The sequence below is a fragment of the Daphnia magna genome, linkage group LG2 (genome assembly GCF_020631705.1).
Source record: "Daphnia magna isolate NIES linkage group LG2, ASM2063170v1.1, whole genome shotgun sequence".
In the NCBI taxonomy this organism is placed as follows: domain Eukaryota; kingdom Metazoa; phylum Arthropoda; class Branchiopoda; order Diplostraca; family Daphniidae; genus Daphnia; species Daphnia magna.
Window position 1 is genome coordinate 13,205,385 of NC_059183.1, and position 23,025 is coordinate 13,228,409.

At 39.7% G+C, this 23,025-nt stretch overlaps 7 protein-coding genes and 1 non-coding gene across 27 annotated transcripts; 3 read left to right on the top strand and 5 right to left on the bottom strand.

Annotated features, from left to right (window-relative positions):
• Window positions 1-72: 72 nt before the first annotated feature.
• Window positions 73-3,583, bottom strand: LOC116916300 (lysophospholipid acyltransferase 1). 8 transcript variants are annotated; one of them, XM_045170104.1, is made up of 10 exons: window positions 3,459-3,583; window positions 3,101-3,228; window positions 2,887-3,032; window positions 2,742-2,819; window positions 2,270-2,361; window positions 1,770-2,017; window positions 1,540-1,711; window positions 1,253-1,458; window positions 831-1,180; window positions 73-744 (listed from the first exon to the last, which is right to left on the bottom strand). In XM_045170104.1, exons 2-10 carry the CDS (start codon window positions 3,200-3,202, stop codon window positions 609-611), a joined length of 1,530 nt encoding a protein of 509 aa, XP_045026039.1. In that variant the 5' UTR covers window positions 3,203-3,228; window positions 3,459-3,583; the 3' UTR covers window positions 73-608. The 8 variants fall into 8 exon arrangements, with proteins under 8 accessions (XP_045026039.1, XP_045026036.1, XP_045026033.1 ...); XM_045170101.1 differs by having other exon boundaries at window positions 3,101-3,231; window positions 3,459-3,577; XM_045170098.1 differs by having other exon boundaries at window positions 3,101-3,347; window positions 3,431-3,571.
• An 86-nt stretch (window positions 3,584-3,669) lies between these two features.
• Window positions 3,670-7,596, bottom strand: LOC116916294 (sorting nexin-19). Its single transcript, XM_032921516.2, has 8 exons — window positions 6,217-7,596; window positions 6,013-6,137; window positions 5,572-5,934; window positions 5,342-5,518; window positions 4,841-5,283; window positions 4,628-4,785; window positions 4,392-4,554; window positions 3,670-4,320 (listed from the first exon to the last, which is right to left on the bottom strand). Exons 1-8 carry the CDS (start codon window positions 7,525-7,527, stop codon window positions 4,154-4,156), a joined length of 2,907 nt encoding a protein of 968 aa, XP_032777407.2. The 5' UTR covers window positions 7,528-7,596; the 3' UTR covers window positions 3,670-4,153.
• A 137-nt stretch (window positions 7,597-7,733) lies between these two features.
• LOC116916302 lies at window positions 7,734-9,967 on the top strand. Of its 3 annotated transcripts, none has more exons than XM_032921535.2 (6): window positions 7,734-8,376; window positions 8,440-8,541; window positions 8,657-8,896; window positions 8,960-9,269; window positions 9,347-9,524; window positions 9,626-9,967. In XM_032921535.2, the coding sequence occupies exons 1-6, from the start codon at window positions 8,150-8,152 to the stop codon at window positions 9,709-9,711; spliced, it is 1,143 nt and encodes a 380-aa protein (XP_032777426.2). In that variant the 5' UTR covers window positions 7,734-8,149; the 3' UTR covers window positions 9,712-9,967. The 3 variants fall into 3 exon arrangements, with proteins under 3 accessions (XP_032777426.2, XP_045026049.1, XP_032777428.2); XM_045170114.1 differs by having other exon boundaries at window positions 7,763-8,376; window positions 8,660-8,896; XM_032921537.2 differs by having other exon boundaries at window positions 7,764-8,376; window positions 9,615-9,748.
• Window positions 9,864-13,586, bottom strand: LOC116916301. 10 transcript variants are annotated; one of them, XM_045170110.1, is made up of 11 exons: window positions 13,425-13,585; window positions 12,984-13,358; window positions 12,697-12,894; window positions 12,492-12,611; window positions 12,322-12,423; window positions 11,795-12,108; window positions 11,453-11,707; window positions 11,134-11,364; window positions 10,777-11,064; window positions 10,408-10,706; window positions 9,864-10,236 (listed from the first exon to the last, which is right to left on the bottom strand). In XM_045170110.1, the coding sequence occupies exons 6-11, from the start codon at window positions 11,883-11,885 to the stop codon at window positions 9,955-9,957; spliced, it is 1,446 nt and encodes a 481-aa protein (XP_045026045.1). In that variant the 5' UTR covers window positions 11,886-12,108; window positions 12,322-12,423; window positions 12,492-12,611; window positions 12,697-12,894; window positions 12,984-13,358; window positions 13,425-13,585; the 3' UTR covers window positions 9,864-9,954. The 10 variants fall into 10 exon arrangements, 9 of the variants coding, with proteins under 9 accessions (XP_045026045.1, XP_045026047.1, XP_045026046.1 ...); XM_045170112.1 differs by having other exon boundaries at window positions 12,697-12,834; window positions 12,930-13,358; XM_045170111.1 differs by having other exon boundaries at window positions 12,697-12,858; window positions 12,930-13,358.
• A 716-nt stretch (window positions 13,587-14,302) lies between these two features.
• On the bottom strand, window positions 14,303-16,801 carry LOC116916298 (cyclic AMP-dependent transcription factor ATF-7). 2 transcript variants are annotated; one of them, XM_032921523.2, is made up of 8 exons: window positions 16,604-16,801; window positions 16,441-16,537; window positions 16,233-16,319; window positions 15,515-16,176; window positions 15,333-15,452; window positions 15,149-15,270; window positions 14,878-15,089; window positions 14,303-14,797 (listed from the first exon to the last, which is right to left on the bottom strand). In XM_032921523.2, the coding sequence occupies exons 1-8, from the start codon at window positions 16,652-16,654 to the stop codon at window positions 14,517-14,519; spliced, it is 1,632 nt and encodes a 543-aa protein (XP_032777414.2). In that variant the 5' UTR covers window positions 16,655-16,801; the 3' UTR covers window positions 14,303-14,516. The 2 variants fall into 2 exon arrangements, with proteins under 2 accessions (XP_032777414.2, XP_032777413.2); XM_032921522.2 differs by having other exon boundaries at window positions 14,875-15,089.
• A 23-nt stretch (window positions 16,802-16,824) lies between these two features.
• LOC116916296 (dihydrolipoyllysine-residue acetyltransferase component of pyruvate dehydrogenase complex, mitochondrial) lies at window positions 16,825-19,465 on the top strand. Its single transcript, XM_032921520.2, has 7 exons — window positions 16,825-17,030; window positions 17,243-17,421; window positions 17,497-17,778; window positions 17,845-18,170; window positions 18,283-18,452; window positions 18,784-18,946; window positions 19,013-19,465. The coding sequence occupies exons 1-7, from the start codon at window positions 16,909-16,911 to the stop codon at window positions 19,280-19,282; spliced, it is 1,512 nt and encodes a 503-aa protein (XP_032777411.2). The 5' UTR covers window positions 16,825-16,908; the 3' UTR covers window positions 19,283-19,465.
• Trnac-gca lies at window positions 18,608-18,679 on the top strand. The gene has a single exon. It is a non-coding gene; the product is annotated as a tRNA-Cys (tRNA).
• LOC116916297 (polypeptide N-acetylgalactosaminyltransferase 1) lies at window positions 19,385-22,294 on the bottom strand. The gene is made up of 9 exons (XM_032921521.2): window positions 22,001-22,294; window positions 21,657-21,947; window positions 21,421-21,590; window positions 21,230-21,352; window positions 20,948-21,171; window positions 20,676-20,825; window positions 20,385-20,565; window positions 20,154-20,296; window positions 19,385-20,072 (listed from the first exon to the last, which is right to left on the bottom strand). Exons 1-9 carry the CDS (start codon window positions 22,138-22,140, stop codon window positions 19,656-19,658), a joined length of 1,839 nt encoding a protein of 612 aa, XP_032777412.2. The 5' UTR covers window positions 22,141-22,294; the 3' UTR covers window positions 19,385-19,655.
• Window positions 22,295-23,025: the final 731 nt, after the last annotated feature.

Genomic DNA, 23,025 nt, shown 5'->3' on the forward strand with positions numbered 1-23,025 from the left:
TCTGACTTCACTGCCTCAACTAGCAACAATCGGCTCTGCAAGACGAGCTTACATGAATAACAAAACAGAAAATCTCCAAACACTGTTAAGTGTATGTAGTAGTTTAACACGTATATGCAAGGAACACATCTAAGAATACGTTGAAGTTTTGTCACATCCAAAGGAAATCACAATAGGTGTCAAGTAGGACGACATTTATAATATTTTATCTTTACAGGCGTTTTAAACTGTTTGGGAAAAATAAAAAGATTTATAGCTGCTGAATACCGGATCTGATCCCACTAGCAGAACGTGGAACTGCTTACATTTTCTGTGCGAGACGTGCGTACTTACGTGTGCCAGTTTGATTAATCGTATTTAAAAATAATGCCATAGAGTTTTCGGACACTAAGAAGAGAAACCCCCCCGCCCCCAAATTTGGTAAATATATAGGTTGGAGAAAAGGATAACAAGCAATTAATTGCATGTCCGTTGATTAAATTAAGGTTCGTGTTAGTTGTATGTCAACTCTCCCATCCCCATTTAATGGTTTCGAAAAGGGGGCAACCCACTTAATCATATAAAAGGGGTAAATCAACATTCCATAAATGCAAATTCCGACCTTTTGTCTAGGAAGAAGGATTACCGATCACGGAGGTCCTTTGCTGCTCTAGTTGTTCCTTATTAGGTTTCGGAGGTGGAAGCAACTTGGGAAGAAGAAAGATGGCTGCCAAGGAGAGCAGGTGAATCCAAAAGTACATGTGCCTAATCATCCAAAAACATAAATTTGAATAAAGAACGTTTAAATTTAAAAAATATAGTTTATAAATAAAAATGTTAATAATTCTTACGCAAGTAGACGAATCGATGGCCAAAGTTCAAGCAGAACGAAACTAAAGGTCAGATAGGCCATAACGATCCGCGTTGTAATGAAAGTGAGAACGTCGTAAAAACGGTGGGTTGCTCGGTTTTTCAAGAAGAACGGACGAACTGAGCGTCGAACGGCCCTTGAGGCTAAAGTGCAAAGCGCTCCACCGAGAAAGGTAATGTAGTAACCAGGGTAAAATCCGTGCCACATAGCAGACAAACAGTAAGTGAGGACGGTTTGGAACCGACCTGTGCGTTCATAAACTACGAAACGAAGCCAGCGGTTTGTGAACTTGTTCCAGTTATCAATGCTGTCTCTCAAACTCAAACCAAACTAACAAGTAGGAAAAAAAAAAGAAATGAGTAAGAAAAAAAAAAGAAAATTGTGAAAGTTTACGAAACATACTTCAAATTTCAAAATATCAACGTTGGATATTAAGTCCCATTTCGCTTTGCCGGATGCGGTGTAGCCATTGAAGCCCAATCCAGATGCGTTGCAAATTGCGTCAGCCAAAAGCCATGCATGATAATATTTCATGCGAGCGATGGTAGTCGACAACAGGATGAAGAAGGTTTTGCCGACCAGCGAAGTGTTTTCCACAAAGTCATCATCTAATTAAATCGCCACGATATAATTTAAAGGAACGCAAACCAATTTAAAAATAGAAAGTATCAAAGGAGCAGAAAGCTCACCTTTAACCCGGGTTACGAGGAACATGGGTGTAAGCTTAACGAAAAGACCAGCACATAGGAGGCTAAAAAAGAGCTTCTGAAAAACGATCGTCACTGCCGAAGGTTCCGGAGCGGCAACAACACAGTTAGATTCATCCTCAAGGGTTTCAGTTTCTGCCTCTTTTGATGTCTTCTAAATTGTCAATAATTTAATTGAAGATTTCGTCTTTTAGAACACAGCGCACTACTACCTCTTCGACGGATCTCTTTGAAAAATGCTTTCCATTGATAAAGTCAGTATAATCAGCAAAAAGAACTGTGGGTCCGACCATTACGGCGTGGAAATGGAAAACATAGCTGTAATATTCCAAAGGATTGGGAACTTTGCGAATGAGTTGCTGCTTTTGGAAAGGAGTCAAGTCTTCGGGTTTACGAGCAAGTCCATCGTGTAACGAAAATGCGAGACTGGTCACCTTCTGAGTCAGGACCATTAGAGGACCTAACGAATTTTCAAAAATTTCGAATAACTTTAGGGACATTACCTGAGGTTGGACTAATTTTTTAATTCCATTGTAAAGGATTCTGACGAATGAAAATTAACGAAAAATATATATATATTGAAAAACTTGAAAAAAAATATATATATTATTTGAAGTGGATGGATGGATGCTATAGGATTTAACGTTCAAGTAGCATAAACATTTTTGGACTTCGGTATGCAAGCAAACTAGGAAATTCAAACAAAATTTACCTGATATATCGAGCGTGTACGAGTTATAGCTATAATACTGCCGTTTGATATGAACAAGTGATAAGTAAAGCATCGAAGTGATAAGAACCAACCTAAAAACGTTTAAAGAAATAACGAAATTGAATTATGGAAAATAACACAGAAATTGGAGATATGCTTAAATCATACGTTCTAAAAATGCATTTTCTAAAATGCACGAAAAGATCGTTGACGTTGCTATTTCCTTCAAACCATTTGGATTCATCAGAAATTCGTGAAGATTGACGAAAAAATTATTTTTGAAAAACAAAAAGCTTTTAAGGAAAGTCAAGCTTTCCTTACAAAAAGGCCTTAAATTGCTATAGCAACTGAACAGAAAGTTGCATATGACTATTATAAGTGTATAAAATAATTGCTAAAACTAACTGCATGATGGTAAACATTGTAGACAAGAAAGCATTCAATCTGTAACTGAACATAAAACACTGCCTACCTTTGTGAGATTTTGGGACTAGCAGTCATAAGGATGGCATATGAAATGCTAGAAAGGCAAGCAAGATGTAATGCCTGCCTATAGGGTATAATTTTACAATGGTAAAGCCTTTTTGTTCTGGTTAAATCTCTATATTATTGTATACCTTCCAAAGCAAAAGACAACCATGATCAATCCCAAAAGCAATGCAGCTCCATGACGTGTTTCTGGAGCAACTTTAGAGTTGTGAAGGTGATACCGAAAGGCAAAAGCTGCACCAACAGCAGTAAATTGACTCAGCAGAAAGTTGATCTAGAATAGGAGTTTTGACTGCATTAACACAATCTGTCAATATGCCAATTAATGAATGTACTACATACCTGATCCACAGAAAGACCAAGAGGTTCAGAAAGCCAGGAAAAGACCCGGCTACCATCATAATATCCACTGTCATCAACTCTATTCATGCTAGGGATCCCCATTCTAATGAATACTGCCTGATCGCGATCTTCTTCGTTTTTATTTAAATGGAACAAAATTATGGGATATCAAACGTCGGTCAACAGGTATCGATAAGGGCGTGTCAAGTGATAATAACAAAACATATCACGTCAAGACTCAAAAGCTCTATGTTTTTATGAAAATACATACATTAGCAAGTAACTAAAGTAACTAACTAAACGAACTTAATGCTATATTAAAGGCGCTACCAAAATTTAGTGTCGGCTAATTTCTTACTCAACTTCTAACACACTCGCGCAAGCCGATTTCTAACACGAACCTCAAGTAAAGGTTGAATGCATACTAGAGCCTGGATCGTCTCCGGCACGAGAGCGCATCAACATCGCTTCCCTACCTTCTCCCTTGTCACCGGTCTATTTTGAACTTCCCAAAAACAAGAACGCCATCTATGAGAATTATTTCAATATCGAACATCAATAGATAAAAATCGACAAAAAACGGAGCATATATTTTTCCTTCTCTAAATCAATAAACCAAGAGGGAAAACAACGGTGTAGACGCAAATCGTTCGAAAACGCGGTGTAACCAATAGAAGCTTAATAAACTTTTTCAACAACATTTAATGCAAACACAAATAAGTACTGTAATATATCATGATGAGTATTTGGATTGTTTTTTTTCTTTTCTCCTTTGACTCACGCACAAATTAGCAAAAAACTTTCATCGAAAAAAACACGGCACACACGGAAAACAATTTATATTAAATTTGAACTGATTTCTAACTTACTCGGCTTTGGCTAGATAGCAATGAAAGAATACTGGAATTTTCAGTCTTCTTGTGACAATAAAATTTAACTTTGTGTAGGATGAGCGATGATGACCACGTGTAACTACCGTTGGTTTTTTTTTATCGTTTTATAGTAAAATGAGGACAAACGTTTAATACCGTTGGGGATCCCCGAACACAAATCTTAAATCAGTCGATCAACTGACGACGGGGTAGAACAAATTTGCAAAAATATGAAATCAAGTAATGTCAAAGCAAGGTCACAATTCAGAAGAGGGTCCGTCAGACATGAAATTGTAGTTTTTAAAACGTCGGTGCAGAGATCCTCTCCCACTATTTTGACAAACAATCCTAAGAACATATGCAAAGCGTTATGCAAAAAAAAAAAAGAAAATATTGTACGAATGATGAAAGTAAATTACTTGGTATTTGTTTACTCAATAGCAGAACCACCTCTTTGACCAACTCATTGACGTCCTTGTCCTCTGTCAATGTGGCATCCAAATCATTTACGTCAAACTTGTGCCGCAACGAACGGAGATTGTCAGCCAGAAGTTTGGGGTTTGAAAATTGGAGCAAAGACTCCTAAGAAAAAACATCAACATTATATTGTGATAAGAAAAAAATAAAATAAAAACTTAGTTTAGGGAGAACAGACCTCAATGCAATTTTCAACTTGCTTTCCAACGACGATCTTGAGCGCCAGTGGAACTGGAGCTTTTGTTAACCACGTCTCTCGCAAGTCCAAGCATTCGATAAGTAAATTCATGACGCTGCTGGACAACGGTAGCTGTTCATCAAATCGATCCCATCCGTCTAAGAAATTAACAAAGTTAATACAAGCGAAAACCTAACCTTGAATTTTTTCCACCTTTGGTTGGTTCGCAAGTTATGTTCATAGCTTTTACGTGTGGTGGTGTCTTTGCATCTGGAACTGCAGAGTCATGGCTAACATGAATACTTAGTTCACTGCGCCACAGATGTGACTCGAAAGCTTCGTATGCAGATTCGACTCGACAGTCCATGTGATTCCAATTGTTCAATAGCATCTCGAGCTTGCTCTCGTCGCTAGCATAGGTAACCCGGCATGGTATCGGAACCGTCCGGCCATCTATTTCGTCAGCTGAGGATGTCGAATGACACGATTTATTTTCTCGATCAATGGGTTCAAGCGACGCCGTCGGAGTTGATGTTGGTAGAGGTAAAGGTAATAATTGCATTCGTCGATTTTGATCATTATCAAATAGAGGAATGGGAAGGGGCAAAGCGGTTTTAATGCTTTGAAGTACATCTGATACTGTTTTGGCAAAAAATCTGAAAGAAGAAAGAGTAAAAATACCGAATTTCCTATTGGCTATTTTGGCTTTCTTACGGAACACGTTGAAGTGTAGCACTGGAAGGGGTGACGTTAATTTCGTTTAAATGTAATTCGTAGTCCAAAAAGTTGCGGAGCTCGGCCGACATACCAATTGCCGGTGAGGTACATAACTGTTGCATGTAACGCTCGAGGAATATTTGCCGATGAGCAACTGTGTTCTGATCTAGTCGGCTTAAGGTAAAATGTCAACATAAAAAAGCAGTTAGTTATTTAAGTGTTGCTACCTAAACGGCAAGTTAAGCCACTTGCTAGGTCCTCGGATCGACCGAATAGCTTGAGAAATCGAGGGATCTTCGGACGCTTCCAACTGTGCATGCAACTCCATAAACTGGCGAAATCTTCGCCGCACAGTACGGCATTTGAGAACCACTCGAGTATTTTTCTCGTCCACGTTGCCACTTACGCTTGCGCTAACGGCGGTGTAAATCCCATCATAGAAGATGCAATAGAACGAATGCTGGCCTTCTACTGGAAGCGTACACATCTCTGTCTTCGGAATTTTCACATTGAAAAAAATTTGGCTATCTTTGGGTAGTTCATAAGCTTCGGTTAGCTCTTCAAAATTGTTGTCTGTTTCTGTTCCTGAACTAAAGACCAACAGGCAAAACAAACCGTGAAGTGAAATGCTAAATGCATGAATAGGAAAACAAAGTGAGTCAACACACCTGGTGTCGTTGATGGGACTGAAGACGTCTCTCTTGCCACTTGGGACATCAACACCATTGGTAGATACTCGTTGTTCCAGTAAAGAGCGTAATTTGGCTATCGCCGTAGCAAAATCTTCGACATCCTAAAACAAAAAATAAATTAAAAACGAGAAAGTAATTAAACGATTCGAAAATACAGCTTGCGTTTTAAGAACAAATTACTTCATAGACTGGGGAGACGTCAGTATCGATAGAAAATGCGCCTATTGGTTCTGGATCCAGGCTACTAGTATTATCTCCTGCAATGCCAATCAATGGCAAGCTGTTGGGTTTACACATTTTTACGGGTTCTTTTTCAGTATCGACGTTCAATTTGGAGCACTGCGAAGAGAGAAGAGGTGCTGTGGCTGTGGAGAGGGAGTTGGACAAACCAGATTTGATCCACGAAGATGAGTTGGCAGTGGGATGAGAGGACAATGCTAAACTGTTGCACAAAAGGTAGCTACCAGATAACACAGGACTGGATTTTCTGGGTGTTGGGAAAGTCGTTTCTGTATTTTCTATGGGTTCTTTCTGTTCTTCTTTTTCTTGCATTTTAGGGCTAGATCCTGACAATGGGTCTTGAATAACAATGTTTGACTCTTGGATGTCGGGTGTATTTCGTAAAGTGTCTTCGGCTATCCCGAAAGACTTTGTTCCATCAGTGAAATCTTCGCTTGTACCGTTATCTACTGATTCTAAAAACTGAATGATTGCTTGCAGGACTAGAACAGGTTGGCTGAGTTGTTCTATAAACTTAACTAAAACTTGGCTGCAAAAGGCAGCACAACTGAGGTCAAAGACAGCTGAGCAGTCTTGAATAGAGCCTGGAATAAATTCTTTCATAATGACATGCGAGAGACTACCCAAGTACATTTCCAGTGATATTTCACCCCTAGAAACAGGGTGGTTGAATGAAAATTTGGAATGGTATGCTGATAGGCTACTAGAGCAGTTCATTGTTTTTTTGTAGCTCCTGAGATGGTTGTGCACAATCATTATCAGGTTCTTCACAAAATATTCTACTTTGATTTTTGAAAGCTTTTCAGATAAAGAGAAGAAAATATCTTCAATCTGACTGTGGATCTCTTTGACAAATTCTTCATTGTTGACTGAAATGTCACACCAGCGGTTGATCACACATTCTGCTGCATTCTTTGCTAGACTACTGAGTTCATAATCACAAATATCTTTAATAGACAAATCACGACAAGAATGAAATGCAAAGTTTTTGGTACAAGGTTTAGAACAAACCCAAAGATTAGACGAATTGACAAGTCTGTAAATAGCTTGGTGGGCGAGCCATGATGACAAGACTAAAACAATGAACATGTACGAAATAAGTTGATAACCACCAAAGTAGAACGGCGAGAACCATGCATCCACCGTGAAAAAAAGGAATACCCATAAAAAGGCAATGCAGCCGACCTGTAGGAAAACTGGAAAAGTGTTGAATCTCGCTATCGACTTTGGCAAAACATACATATCTATCATTTTTGTTTACAGCCCCATTCAACCACCAACGCCATCTCCAGTAGTCGGCAGACTGATCCGTGCTTCGTGGAGCTTATTGCTACTCCCGAGAGTCCCCAGCCCAACAGGCCTATTACACCGATCTTCTCTTCCCATGTTTTTTCCATTCTGGGACGGCCACGAAGCGCCGCCTGGCAACAGTTTGACACAACTTCAAAACTTGGACCAATCTAGCTAGCAAAGCTTGGCAGACATTTGGCTCTGTGCTAGGATAGTGGGAGCGCTAGCAGATTGGCTTTGTTTCGGTTCCATTTTTAGAGGAGACAAGCCTTTGGTCGTATTAGTAGCGAATGACAATTGGCTTCCAATGGTTGTTGCTCTGATCCTGTGAAAGAATAGGTCCACCTATAGAAGTCACTGTATTTCATTAACTACTCATTCTATAAAATTTTGCGTTCCAAAGTTTTCATAGAAAAGACACCGAAACGCCAAATTTCTTTCACTCCTGGCTGGTGCTCAAAAAGTTGTAAAAATTGTTTCTCGGACCAGTGTTTTCCCAGAAAAAAAAATCTGAGAAGGAAGCAGTTGGGTAAGATAACGTATACAGGAGTCAAAATCAGCGGAAAATTATTCTCATCACAAGATGATGAGACCACGGTCGCGATCAAGAGGTGGAAAATCATCAACATACCAACGATCGAGAAGTCGCTCACCATTTTTCAGCAGAGAGAAACATAACAGATTTGCAAGTAAACCATACAGAGGCAATTCTTCTTATCACCACCATGGAAGACCTGAAGATGTCAGGCGCAGGGAGGAATATAACAGGCCAGCAAATAATTCTCCAAGACGATCACCAGGCCCTTATAAGTAATATTACACTTAAATTGTGCAAATATTTACAAAGGTAACATTTGTATGTTTTCATTTAAGGCCCAGGAGTCGAAGCCATTCTCCGAGTCCATGTGTTCATCATCAGCATTCACATAACTTAAGAAAAGGGGAATTCAACAATGACACTCGTAGAGACCAAAGGTACGAGTTAAATTTAACTGTAATGGTCTCAATCCCAACATACCATGAGATTCTAAGATTTATTTGCAACCAGTCATTAATATTTGAATGACTGAATTTATGCTATTTTTTTCAGAAGCCCTGTTCACTATAATACAATGTATCGCCGCAGTCCGCCTCCACAGAGGTTACCGACAGAGCCCATCCCAAAGGATCGGAGTATATTCCGTGGACCTGAGGGCACGGTGATAGACCTGAATGAGCTTCAGAAAATTACTGTTGACATCCGTCGAAATCTGTCACGTGGTGCAGTCCCTGCATCATATGGTCCGTTGAAATATGCATTCAATCCTGCAGACGTTATTCTTGTTAGAAGGTACTGAAGTACCAGAGAATTCATGGGAAAAGAAACTCATTCACGTTTTAATCTTAACGTAAGGCCTGGAGAAGGATCGCGTCCAATATTCGATCGCGAAGAGTTGAAACCGCGACCTGCGGAAGAAAGAGTAATAAAACTGGCAGCAGATTTTCCAGATAGAATGGAACGTGTACAACGGTCGCCTTCGCGAAGCCATGACCCATTCACTGGAGCTTCAGGTTCATCCTATCAGCAGGACAATCGATCCAACGATGGAGACGGTGAAGGAGACTTGCGATTTCGTTTGCTGGAAAAGAAAAGTAGCGAGGAAAATAAGGAAAGGATGAATGCTGATCCGAATTACGTGCCGCAAGGCCGATACTATTACGAGGTACTTTTGATCTACATAGATTTCTTATTATTATTTTTATAATGTAATCTATATCGTTTGCACTTTTCAATTAACAGCATGATAATCGCGAAAGGTTCATGAACCGGGGACGCGGATTTGCTTTCCGCGGAAACGCAAGGGGTAATTACAATTCAAATTTACAAGGTGGTAATAGTAGTGGAGCATTTCGTGGAAGCTATCGTGGTGGCAACGGAGGTCAGTACCGCGAAACATCTCGCGGGTCTTACAGAGGCAGTGAGTTTTTCTAGTCAAAACATTTTGTTGTTTTTATTCCAATTAACAATCAACTTTGATTCAATCTCTTTCGTCGCTCTGCTTCTTTGGGCTGAAATTAGAATTGCGTTCTCCCAACTGGCAACATGATTTGTATGATACGGCGCCAGTGGATGATGGAAAACCAAGTAGTACGACGCAGATATGAAAAGGTCAATGAACCATTCCCTTTGAACACACACACAAACAAAAATCATCCTTACCTTTCCCCTGACTTCAGTGTTGAAACACATGGTTGGCATCACATAACTACATTTACATAATGAAAAACAGTTATGTACATCCCCACATCCCATTCGATTAAAGATTACAATGACGTTTATTCCACAAAACTGTGGTTACGTTTTCTCTTTGCACGATGGATGAGAAAAATGATACACAATAAATATGTTTAGTTAATTAAATCTGATCGAGCTGTGGTCTCATTCAACTTCAAACCCATCATAATAAGACTAACCATAGATTTGTCATTGCTGGCAACTTCGATGTCTTGTCCATATTTCTGCATGGCGGCTGAGGGCCTCATACGCCCACCATAAATAAGATGTTGAATACCACTTAGTATTTTGTTGGTATTAGCAAATATGCCAAAGGGAGATAAGGTCTTCTTAGCATCGACCACCGTCGCTGAAGTTCGAGCAGTGGAGGTACCGATTTTCTCTGGAAAACTTCCCTGTGGTTAACAACAGACGACACGCATGCAATTAAAAAAGGCAGCCTTAGTGTGGTAGTTATGACATACCATTCCATATCTGTTTCTCTTAGATTTCCATTCAGAATCAGTTACTTAAACCGCTAGAAAAACCTTGAGAAGGACTTTTTTTTAGAATGAAGCAGAACTTACCGTTTCACGTTGTCCAGATGTAACGGAAGTGAGGACGGGTGGAGAAGGAGGTGTAATTGCGGCCGGCGAATTAACTTTGGGATTCTTCGAAGTTGTTGGGTTGTGGATTTTGGATAGGGGCACATACTTACAACACACGAAGGCTGCCCGTGAATTCGGATTGGCTTTCGACACGCCTTCGCAATGACCGCCGTTGGTGTCGCTTTGAAAGCCTGGAACGAATTCGCAGGAGCCACTTAGCAGGCAAAAACCACCACCATGTCCACAAGTTGATACTCCGCCTTGGATCTCCAATTCATCTGCAGAGGTCATACAACATAAGCTCTTTTACTTCACTGGTTCATTATCATTTGTTCAAAAATTATTTACTGTAAGAAACTGATTCGTCGACCGTTGTTGGCGCAGGACTTGAAGCCATTACATTATCAAGAGAAACAGGTGCAGTAGCTAGCGTGGTAGTAGGATTAGTGGCGGATGCGAGCGAGTATTGACAACAGACAAAGGCCGCCTTTGGATCGGATTCTTTTGACACGCCACTGCAATGGCCATTGTTTGCGTCGTTTTCAAAGCCCTGAACGAGCGAGCAAGAATCACTGAGAATGCAGAAACCACTACCTTGACCACACGTCGATACACCGCCTTGGATTTCTACCACGTCTTCACCGATAAAAGCAAATTATTACTGTTACGTCATTTATTTTTAGTTAAAAACTAAACATTACTAACTGTAGGAAACGGATTCTTCTGTTGGGGGTGATGGTGTAGTGGAAGTTACAGTGTCTAAATATTTGCAACACACAAATTCCGCCTGCGGATTCACCCCGTCCTTCAAGCCACTGCAGTGGCCACCTTCCGTGTCGCTTTCGAAGCTCTGAACTATTGAGCAAGAATCACTAAGCAGACAGAAACCACCGCCGTTACCGCACGTCGACACACCGCCTTGGATAACTAATAAATCTACGGCGGTATAAAAAAAGATGTACTGGTTTATGCACCTTCTTCGTTATAAGAAATAGTAGCTGAATTAATCTGTAAGAATTGTTACTGTAGGAAGTGTTGTCATCAGATGGAGGAGGAGGGGGAGGTTTGGTCTTGACGGTTGTTGGCGTAAGGGTAGTCGGAGCAGGCATATATTTGCAACACACAAAATCCGCGTGCGGATTAAAAGCGTGTTTCAAGCCATCACAATGACCGCCTTCTATGTCACCCTCAAAATCTGTATCCACTAAACAAGAGTTGCTTAGTAGACAGTAGCCATCCCCGTGACCACACGTTGATACGCCTTGGATCACAAATAAACCTATGGTATTTAAAACATATGGTTGTATTAAAGAAGTGCACATTCGTTTGCCATTACCTATAAAAAAGATTATCATAAAACATTTACCTGGATTTACGTGAGGTAGCGAAAATGGAGAAACGAAAAAAAAGTTGCTGAATACTGTAAATACAGCTAAAAGTTTCTTCCGGCTTGCCATGATGTGCAATCGCTCGTGTATGGGTAAGAATATTATGCAATAAAGTGGCACAGTAACGAATCAGACGACAAGCGTAAAGCACGCGTCAAACAATACTGAACTGGCTCTGTCTCTCTGGTTATGGTACTAGTACTTGTACTTCCTGCTTTATTCTTCTACCTTCTACCTTCTTTCTTTTTCTTTTTTCGGTTACAGCCCTGTGACTCTGAAAATGACAACCGCCCTAAAAAGAATTATTTACAAAAGAGAAAAAAAATATATATATAAGAAAAAAAGAAAAAAAAAAAAAAAAAAAAAAAAGAAAGAAAAAAACAAATTGAAAAAGAAAAAGAGATGTGCCCCTTTTCCTTTGAAAGGAATCCAAGTCGTCATGTGTGCCACACTTCGGTACATTTCTTGCTCGTTCCCCTTCTTTCTGGATGATTGTATTTTTTACCTATTTCTTGTCGCTTGGAAGATTTTAAGTTATATTTTTTAAACTCTGTTGCACTCGAGTTTAAAGAAAAATAAAACTCGAACTTCCAAATGTTCTTCAATTCTGAAAGAAAAATGTGGTAGTTACTGAAATTGTTTATGCATTGCCACTTTTACAGTGTGTATGGTTACCAAAAGAATTCAACATTCTTGAGAGGACACTTGGTCTGCATCTAGTAAGCAATAACGGAGTTTTACTGTATGGGCTTGAAAATAGTTCACGTTATTTAGCTCCAGTGTACTCTACCAAACCTTTGTGGAAAACGTGACCCAATTTAGGAGATTTGCAGTGAAATCTATGTCGCATTAAAAGAAATGCGTCGTTTTGAGGACTTACTCTTTTCACCATAACACGGCAATAGCTTTCAAACAGGTGACAAGCCTTGGACTCTTTAGGAAGACGAATTGTTGGCTTCTTACACAATCAAAATCCTTGCTCACTGGAAAACGCCTTATGGTGATGACACGCTAAACGCTACATGGAGGTCAGAAGCAAAATCTTCTTTTCATTTTACAGAAAGAGTGCTGAATCCTACTGAATGTCGGATGTGAAAGTAGGAAGTTGTATACTTCGAAATTTCTTTGTTTAAGTTGACTGGCTTCGTTATGAGATTCTGAGCTCACATTGGCTGTGGATGGAGAACAAAGTAGGTTACACACAAAACAAATGTGAACTACTTCCAAATTGCTGCTCGTAGGCTACGCCGTAAGCCCGTAACTGGAGTTAAGAGCTATCAAAGCTTGTCTGCTAAATAAATTTACAGCGTTTTTTTATACCCAAACAAATTGATATTATTTACGGAAACTAGAACGACCAACCACGTGGCCTTTTTGTCATCGGGTACGATATTAAATGGCGTACGGGACTGGGTTGTACATGTAGCAGGATGATCAAAGGGGAAGACAGGTACGTCATGAGGAATTCAGTAAACAAAACACAAAGCCAGCCTTAGGGGCGAAAGTAATTGATTCAGAGGGAAAAAATAGCTGTCTCTTCTTCTAAATAAGGAGGAAAAGTTTCACTTGTAAGTTCAGCAATATGGGGAAAATTATAAATAGGCCTACCATTCTAGAGAACAACGGAATTCTTGGTTAAGGCTCTGTAAGCAGGGTCGGCATCCCATCCATGCAGAGTATTCAGATTGCTCCTAATTAATTTCATGGGTGAATGCCATCTTGCCATGTTAATCCTCCCTACTAGCCGATTGTTTTGTTTTGTCTTTCCGTTTTTTCCCGTAATTTGAATATTTTACAGTAATCCCAGAATGCAATGCTCATAGTTTTTATAGTGGATTACTCTGTTATTACTGTTTAGTGTTTACTGATTAACAAAGCCAAGTTACACATCTGGCAACTTCGCCTTTAGCTATCGTTAATCGTTTAAATCGCTACGGAATCGCTTTTTAGATTGAGACCTCTAGAGACGAGTGGCTTACAGACCGCCATTGGATTTTAGTGTAAAAGCACGAACGAGAACTAACAAAATGTCTGCCCTAAGAAACGGAGCAATGCAGGTCCGCAACATTATGACATCGGCTATTCGCCCATCAGGCTTGCCGGGCGGTATTCCTGCTTCGGTAAGTTTAAAATCGGATCTCTAAAAGAATCAGTCTGCACTTGAGGCGATTCGATAGGCAAAAATCGGAATATTTATTTGAAATTAAGAAACATATTCTTGTTATGTAATGACGTTTATTTTCATCAGAGTCTTCCCTTTTCCGTCACCAACCGTTATAAGCTGACTGCTTACTTCATCCTCTTCTTCGGCAGTGGATTAGCTACACCCTTCTGGCTAGTGAGACACCAGCTGTTGAAGAAGTGAAAAATAAATGGTAAGGTTCGAGTCACATCTTTCCATTGTTTGGTTACATGAACACTTTTTGTTTTGCTTATATAGATGACCTTACAATGGTGTGGAACCATCTAATCATCATTGTCAGAAATCGGTAGATAAAAGATTTATGTACAGTCAATAAAATACACTCGGTGTAACATTCATTTGGCTACGTTGATTAAAACAGGAAAATTGGCTTTTAATTGTACATTTTAACTGAACATGTCCAGTTTGAGTAGTTGAATTGCAGTGTAAAGGCAATCAAAAAGGGCACTTTGAAGAGAAATTCCCAAACAACTATGGAAACCCGAATGTTTCAATTTTCAAATATCTTTAATTGACATGATAACAGAGGTCTGCTGTCCAGAATCTGAAGGATGAGGCACAATTGCCACACTATTTTCTACTCTAGGAACCATAATGAGTGAAGGATGTGTAGGTTTACTCCTTGTTAAGATAGGTAAGGGTGTTGGATTCTGATTTGAAGAATTCAGTATAATTATTTGACGCGAGGTTGATATATTCGAAACAGTTGAGTTGAAATTCGCGGATGTTGGGGTCGTTACACCATTTGATTTACCTCCAGGAGCTAAGCCATCAGTGCCTTAATAAAAATAAAAAAATGCATTTTATGAATTATTAGATGCTTTATCTCTAGAGAACAATAACACAAATAATTACTACTGTTCATGGTAACATGCTGCTGCTGACACATTGCAAGAGTCACAGGGCAGTCCTTGTGAGCTAAAAGTTGTAATTTTAGCTGGGCTACCTCGTTCCTTAAAGACATCACCTCATTCTGCAGTAATTTATTTGCTGTGTTCATAACATTAGTCTTGGCTTCCAGATTCGTCACCCATCGCTTTCTCTTTTGACGAGAGCGGAATGCAGCAGCTCTAAACAAAACAATAAGTATACATTGTAAAGTGAAAACTAACTTCCTCCAATAACATACCGATTCCGTTCCAAGAAACGCCTGCGTTTCTCGCTTTCCTCTTCATCTAAGTCCTGATCAGATGCCGAATTGTAACTACGTCGTCTATTTTTTCTCTGTGTAGAATCAACCACATTCATAACCTAAGAAATTTCAAAAGTGAGGGGAAATTAGGATAGTTAAGTACTATGACATGTAAAAATACCGTATCCGAGTTAGGTAGAAGCTCTGTATCAGTGCCGCTTGCGTCACTGGTGCCACAAGTGGAAGTGCCATTTAAGGGCTGAATGGGGGCCCTCGTCTTCGTTAACGCTTGTTTCAATTTCTATTATAAAAAAAAAAAAATCAACTGTGGTGCTTTCAGCAAGAAAAGAGCCGTTTTCCTACCAATTTCGTTTCCGACATGATCGGTCTCATCGGACGGATTTTATTAGCACCGTTTTCCACGCCAACCGGAGACGCTGCGGAGGACACCCCTAAGTTAGAAGTGTCTGTTTCTGTAGGAACAGGTATAGCTGGAATCTGGACTAACCGTCCATCGGGAAGACGGAGAAGAAGCGCTGTCATTGGATCACTAGCAGCAGCTGATGACTGAAGAACTGGGCGAGGCATTATATTCACGGTAGGGTTCGTTGTTGTTTTAATGCCATTGTTTTGGTGGATGTTACTTTTCTTGGTTCGATCTTTTCTTGGGCTGCAGCTAGTTAAAGGGATGGAAATCGTTTTGTCGTAATCAGACGATGAGGATAACGTCTTATCTTCTCTTGTGTCGGCAAATCTCTCAGATGTAGGAGGAGTTACAGTAATTAATGGAGTAGGTACGGGAGTTGTTGTTGGAGATGGAAGGGTCAAACATTCTGATGTGGAAAGGGATGGCATAAGGTAATGTTTTTTAACATTGGCTGATTTTGGTGGTGGTAACTGTGTAACTCCTTCTGGTTCTGTTGGAAGCACAGGAAAGACATGAGGGGTGTGGAGAACATCATCAGCTGAGGGAAGAGTAGAAGGGCTTAGGTGAGTAGTGACCTCAGCTGCTCTTCTAAATTGCTCTAGAAAATGGATTTAGATACTTTGGCAATATTTTTACAACTTACAATTTGATTACCATCAAAAGGATTAACATTCAAATCTTGAAAAAGTCCCACTTCTTCACAGTTCCTGATAAATCTTGTTGGGGTTGGAGTTTCATCAGCTATAATTAATAACAGTAATTAGAATATATGTGAAGAACCAATAGAATCTTTTTCAAGGTCAAACAGAACAGCCGTCATTAATGTTAAAAGGAAAAGGTACAAAATCATACAAAGCCTTACCCACAAAGTTAGAGGTTTTTGAGCCATTACTTGATTCAATGGATAAAGACATGTGTCTTCTCTTGTGTATGCTCAAGTGATCTTCATTCGTGAACCTCTTTAGTTTTTAAATAACGCAATTGCTTTGATTATTAAACAGCAAAAATTTTTGATGAACAATTACCATCGAGCAACCAGGACTGGTGCATGGGAAAGGCTTCTCGTCGTCAACCATTTGACGAAAACGCAACGCTATAAGGCAATGGTAACAAAAAAAAGTAAAAGTTTCTTCGACAGACAACAAAATCTGCACAAGTGGTTGATGAGCAGAATGTTTCCGAGAAAACAGGTAAGAAAGATAGCAGACTACGCTAGAATTTGGTTTTTGGTTTTGGGGCAAACCAAAAATCAGCTGTTCTCTTCTTACTCTTCGTCTTCTTGTGTGCACATCGTGATTTCCAGTTCCGCTCGTATAATTCCTTGTGGAAAATGTTCCGGTCATCTTTAGTTCGAAAGGCTTGTGTGGCGAAAATTACTTTAGAAAATGCATCGAAGACACGAAATGGAGCAAGGAAACTTTCGACGGTGATATTCCAGAAGGAAATTCCAAGGTTACCTTAGTTATTTCACTTCTTATTTGTTTCCTCCAGTAAATCATTGTATTCCTTTCACGGTTATGAAGGGCTTCTCTAGAAAAATCACATTTAAAGAATACCAAATAAATTAAAATTTTTTGTTAAAATTTAATGTTGTAATTTTCTGAGGTTTTACAGTATGCTATGGATTAATGGGCCTGACTTTTATCTATGCTTTTTAAATCTAGGGAAACATTTGTTGATAAAAGCTCTGGGTATTCAGCAATTTCAATGATGACTGGACTACACAAGACTTCAGTAAGAATGTATGCAAGTGGTTCACTTCCTTCCCATAAAAGGGTTGAATTGCCAGCATTGTCTCCCACTATGGAATCTGGAACTCTCATTAGCTGGGAAAAGCAAGAAGGTTGTATAATATGCTGCAATATGCTACAGAGTATCTAGTTTTTGATGAATAACATATATATGTATACTCTTTCAGGTGACAAACTTAATGAAGGAGATTTGCTAGCTGAAATTGAAACTGACAAGGCTACCATGGGATTTGAAACACCTGAAGAAGGATATTTGGCAAAAATTATGATTCCTGCTGGCTCAAAAGATGTCCCAATTGGAAAACTTGTTTGCATCATTGTCGACAATGCTGAAGATGTGGCGGCTTTCAAAGATTTCAAAGACGATGGGACTGCTGCCACCGCATCTGCCCCTACAACCTTACAAACCGAAACTACCACGCCATCCCAACCAGCATCTGCATTAAGTGGTACAAATTTTGAAAAATCGTAAATCATAGTGTGGAAAATAAAAGATATATCCGTAACCATTCTAGCTCCGACATCCTCGTCTAGCACCGAAACTTCGAATAGGATATTTGCGTCACCATTGGCCCGGAAAATGGCTGCCGAGAAAGGAATTTCGTTGGCCTCGGTTTCTGGTGGCTCAGGATTCGAAGGATCCATCACAGCCAAAGACCTTGATAAGGTACCAGTGTCTCCCAAACCGGCTGCTACAACCCCAGTTGCATCACAAGCAGCTGCTCCTCTACAGCCAGTTCCAGGACAGAAATTCAGGGATCTTCCTGTTACCAATATCAGAGGCGTCATTGCCAAACGTCTGTTGCAGTCTAAACAATCCATCCCTCATTATTACTTAACGGTATTATATTTGCAAGAACAATTTTTTGTCATTCCTCTAATGAATGTTCAGATGGAAAAACGAACGTAAAGAGTTATGCAGAACGTGATAAATAGGAAAACTCTAATGCTAGGTGGACGTTACCATGGATTCAGTGCTTTCGCTCCGTCAGGAATTTAATGCCCTGCTAGGTAAAGACGGCGGCAAGCTGAGTGTAAACGATTTTGTCATCAAAGCTGCTGCATTAGCCTGTCGCAAAGTACCAGAAGTCAATTCCTCGTGGCAAGAAACCTTCATCCGACAGTAAGCTGAATTTTGGATTTCGTTTTTCAACTTTTTACAATAGTAGTTGTATCTATGTTTTATTAACTGAAGTCAGTTATATAACGAGGTTTTTACCGAAGTTGGCAAGTGAAGCCGTTAGATTAAACCCTGGCTACTTTGTAAGACAGTAACGTGGGGGTATAGCTCAGTGGTAGAGCATTCGACTGCAGATCGAGAGGTCCCCGGTTCAAACCCGGGTGCCCCCTCTCCTTTTTTTTTCTTTCTATTTAATTCCTACTCGCTTGGTATTATTTGTAATGATAATATCATTTACGATAAATTAAACCAGGTGAATTATTAACTGTTTCAGGTACGACACAGTGGATATCAGTGTAGCTGTGAGCACCGATCGAGGACTCATCACACCCATTGTTTTCAATGCTGAGAGAAAAGGCTTGGCATCGATCAGTGCCGATGTACGCACGTTAGCTGGTAAAGCTCGTGATGGAAAGCTTCAGCCCCATGAGTTCCAAGTACAGTAGATGTGTAATATGTAAGTAGTTTTAAAAAGTTCGTTTATTCAAGTTTTCTGCATTCAGGGTGGCACATTTTCCATCTCGAACCTTGGCATGTTCGGAGTACGGAACTTCACAGCCATTATAAACCCACCTCAGTCGTGCATTTTGGCCGTTGGCGGAACGGAAAAACGATTGGTCGTTGACACATCAGCAGAGCAAGGTTTCCGTGCTGCCAATGTCATGACCGTGACACTAAGCAGTGATCATCGAGTTGTCGATGGTGCAGTAGGTGCCCAGTGGCTCGCTGCTTTCAAGAGTTACCTTGAAAAACCAAGCACAATGCTTTTGTAAGATTTAAAGAAAATTAGCAAGCAACCTCCATGAATCTATGTTGTATCGTAAGATTTAGGTAGTCAGAAATAGTTGATTCTGAGTTTTTTTTCGCAATTTGGATAACTTTTTTCAGATCTGTACTGTTATTCTGTAAAAGAACCCTGTGAATAGTACGGGACAAATAAACAAGTGTTAATGAAATTATCTTAGCATACAAAGGCACAATTGCTGATATTAACTTAAAATAACACAGTAATTGTTTTATATCGCCATTACCGGCGATAAATTAACACGTAATTCACATTTGTTAATGTAGGCGATATAAGGCAGGATGTGAGATGGAATGGGGAGAATTGCACGAATTCGTGGAGAATATGCAGGTTTTAGCACATCAACTCCAAGACTCCGACTGTAGAGTCCACTGCTGCTCCGACGAACCATCGCAATTATGAACGGAAACCTCTCCTGGAATTTCTGGCGGACGCGAAATGGACAAACATCGGCCGGAATTGCCATGAACAATGGCGTTGGTTCTCAAATTATGATACCATAGTTGCTTGCTAAATCCAGAGCAAGCCATGGCACGAGCTTCACCGTCCAAATCATCGACACAAAGCGATTCGTCGGACATAATATAACCGACATGCGTACTACCATCTTTTTTGGTACTATTCCATGTGGCAACCCACAAATGTGCATCAAACCACTGCGTAACGCATGGAACAAGCTTTAGGCGCCCAACCGGTTGGGATACACCTCCACCGCCAAGGGGTCGTTCTAAACATTTACCAGTTGCTTTATGAATGACCTAAATGCACACAATTAATGATGAGCAAAAAGTATGGCTAAAGATCATACTCAGTAAAAATAGATGCAAAGTATCTGGTACCTTTCCAAAAAATCTGTCTGGTGCGGGGAAGAAGTTTTCAGGCCAAACGTTCTTCAAGTACCAATTAAAATCATTGCATTTCAGCCGATCACGCAACGCAAGACGTGACCGTATGGACTGAGCATCACGAAGACGGTTGGCTTCTGTGAAAGGCGAAACAAAACACAGCATTACGAAGAGCAACGACAGAAAAAAACAAAACAAAAATAAAACGGATGGGTTTACATTTACCAGGGTTCATTTTGAAAAAGAATTCTTTCCATTCGTCCATCCATACCAGCGCAGCTCTAGCAAGATTTGAATAGAGGATTTGATTCACCCCACCTGGAAAGGTGTAAGGACTCGATTTCCGGAAAACGTGAGCGACATGACTACATGGGGACGTTTCTACTCGACCACCACACTGCCAAATCTGTAAGAAAAATTGCAATTCATAAACTGTGGTCATTGTTGTTTTAAATTAATTAGTTAATAATGTTTTATTCCATTTCTTAACCCCCCCTCCCGTTTCGACCAACTTACTCGTAAAGACATTTCAATGTTCTCACCACCCCAGATATCCATCTGGTCGTCGTATGTTCCAATCTTTTCAAAATAATCTCTGCCAATTGAAAACAATCCGCCTGCCATCACTGGAGTCCTGAAAGGAATGGTCATGTTGCCACGTCTTTCCTAATAACAAAACAGATAAATATTATGAAATACGTTCAATACAGTATTACTAAGAGATACTATAACAATACTGATACTAATAAGCTAAATATTTCAGGATCAATATAAAAGGATTACCATACCGACATTAAGGTTTCCGAAGCACCAAACCATCGAAAGTGAAGATTCCACGACATACCTCCGTGATGAAGCTCGAAACTTCGCAAGAGAGCAAAACTGTCGTCACTAATAATGTCAATTATTGGACATACGGCTGAGTTTGGGTTCGTTTTTATACGATATAGAAGTGGCTCAAGCCACCCAACAGTAGTTTCGCAGTGGGCGTCCAGAAACGTTAGCACATCGCCTGAATAACGAACAGGTGTATAACGAAATACTGAAAAAAAAAATTTATCATATCATACCAGTGGCCTTGCGAGCTCCCATGAGTCTGGCTCGTACCAGGCCAATTCTCTTGTCTGATCGTAAAACCATAACTGTTACAGGTAATTTGCTAACATGATCTTCCAGTGGCTTCCCTAGGAAAGCTTAAAAAAGGCAAGGACATTTATTGTTGATATTGTAATAAAACTTAATGTGTAAACTAATGACTAACTTCTGTTGCTTGCATCATCTACAAGAATGATCTCCCATAACACCTTGGCTGGTGATCGATTTATAACAGAGTGAACTGTTCTCAGCAAAGTACTCCATGCCTCATTATGAAACACAATGATAACTGAAGTAGTGGGAAGTTCATTGATATTGTAAGTCAGAACTTTGCACCTGTAAGCAACAAATGTGAAAAAAAAAGTACCAAAATAAATCTGTCTTCATGTGTTCTACACTTACTGTGGTTTTCTAATATCTGGTAGTGTCCTATTCAAAGGAATCCGGTCACTAGCAAGGAGGTTGAATCTGTGTATCCTGTACAAGCTCTGTGACTTGGACTGCTCATGAGGTAGAATGGCAACTGGTTCACCCCATTCTCCTTGTGATGGGATGGGATCAAAGTTGTTCTCGTTTAAAACTTCATCAGTTAAATTTGGGTAAGAAGGACCAGGCAATGAATCTCCAACATATCGTCCAACAACAACATGAATGCCTCGAGAGTCGATATACTCTCTTTGATTTTTCCCAAACCTTATTTCAAAAATAATTAGTATAGAAACCACGATAGATTATAGACGACTTACTTAATGGGTATAGCGACATCATCATTTTTCAAGTCCCATCCTAAATCATCGTGCCTTGCTCTTGGCTTGTTGGCCAGCCATAGAATAAACAAGCTTGAAACTACAGCAATCAGTAGTTTAACACACCTTGCAAACCGCATTTCACGAAGCCTTCACTAATGCTTCATCATGCAAGGCGATTAAGTATCTAGCAGAATCGTAACGTAAAACGAAACAGATATAAATGTTATACAAAATTAGAGCATTTCAAAACCAACGAGGATGGGTTTAATTCTAGCAGACGATGTGCCATTAGCAAAAAACCCCGAAGTGGGATTTTAGATCCAATGTTAATATGAACCATAATGATTAGCAAACTTTGTTTGCATAAAGTAAAAAAGAAACAGGAATTAACTGGAGATTTGTTTTGTTCCTGGTGGGATAATTGAAATTGAACCCAGAACGTTCTACCACTGCGTCTACTGTGTGTGAATGGATGTGATTATGATCAACTTGACTTGATAGAAAATGTTGTAGAGCAACGCAAAAAATTGCTTGAAAGTTATATTTGAATTTCAAAACAAGATCAAAGCTCCCTAAATTGCCTTACATTCGGATAATAGAAACTTATGAGACTACTTGAGATTCAAGCCTTAAATCAGCATCAAGATACCCATGTCACGTTTGCGCACTTTTGAATAGCTTAACTAATGTGGTCACTGCAACGAGGACTTATTGTAGTGGTGCGTGCTGTCTTTTCAAACGCTTTCGTTAAAGATTTTTTTTTTCTGTTAAAGACCTATACAAGACCGGAAGGATGTAAGAAAATATTTAAGAAATCCTGGAAAATCATGCACTTACTTCGTTTGATTTCCATTTAAACAATTCTTTCAAAGTTAGAAGACATTTTGTTATATTTTTTTTTCTGTTATTCAGCCCGACATTTCAAAGAGAACGACAGCAAGAAGCCTTATGTGGTAGTGTACATTAAGAAGCTTCCCTTCCATAAAAGCCATATGTTCACGTGAAACTGCAGCCACCAGAAG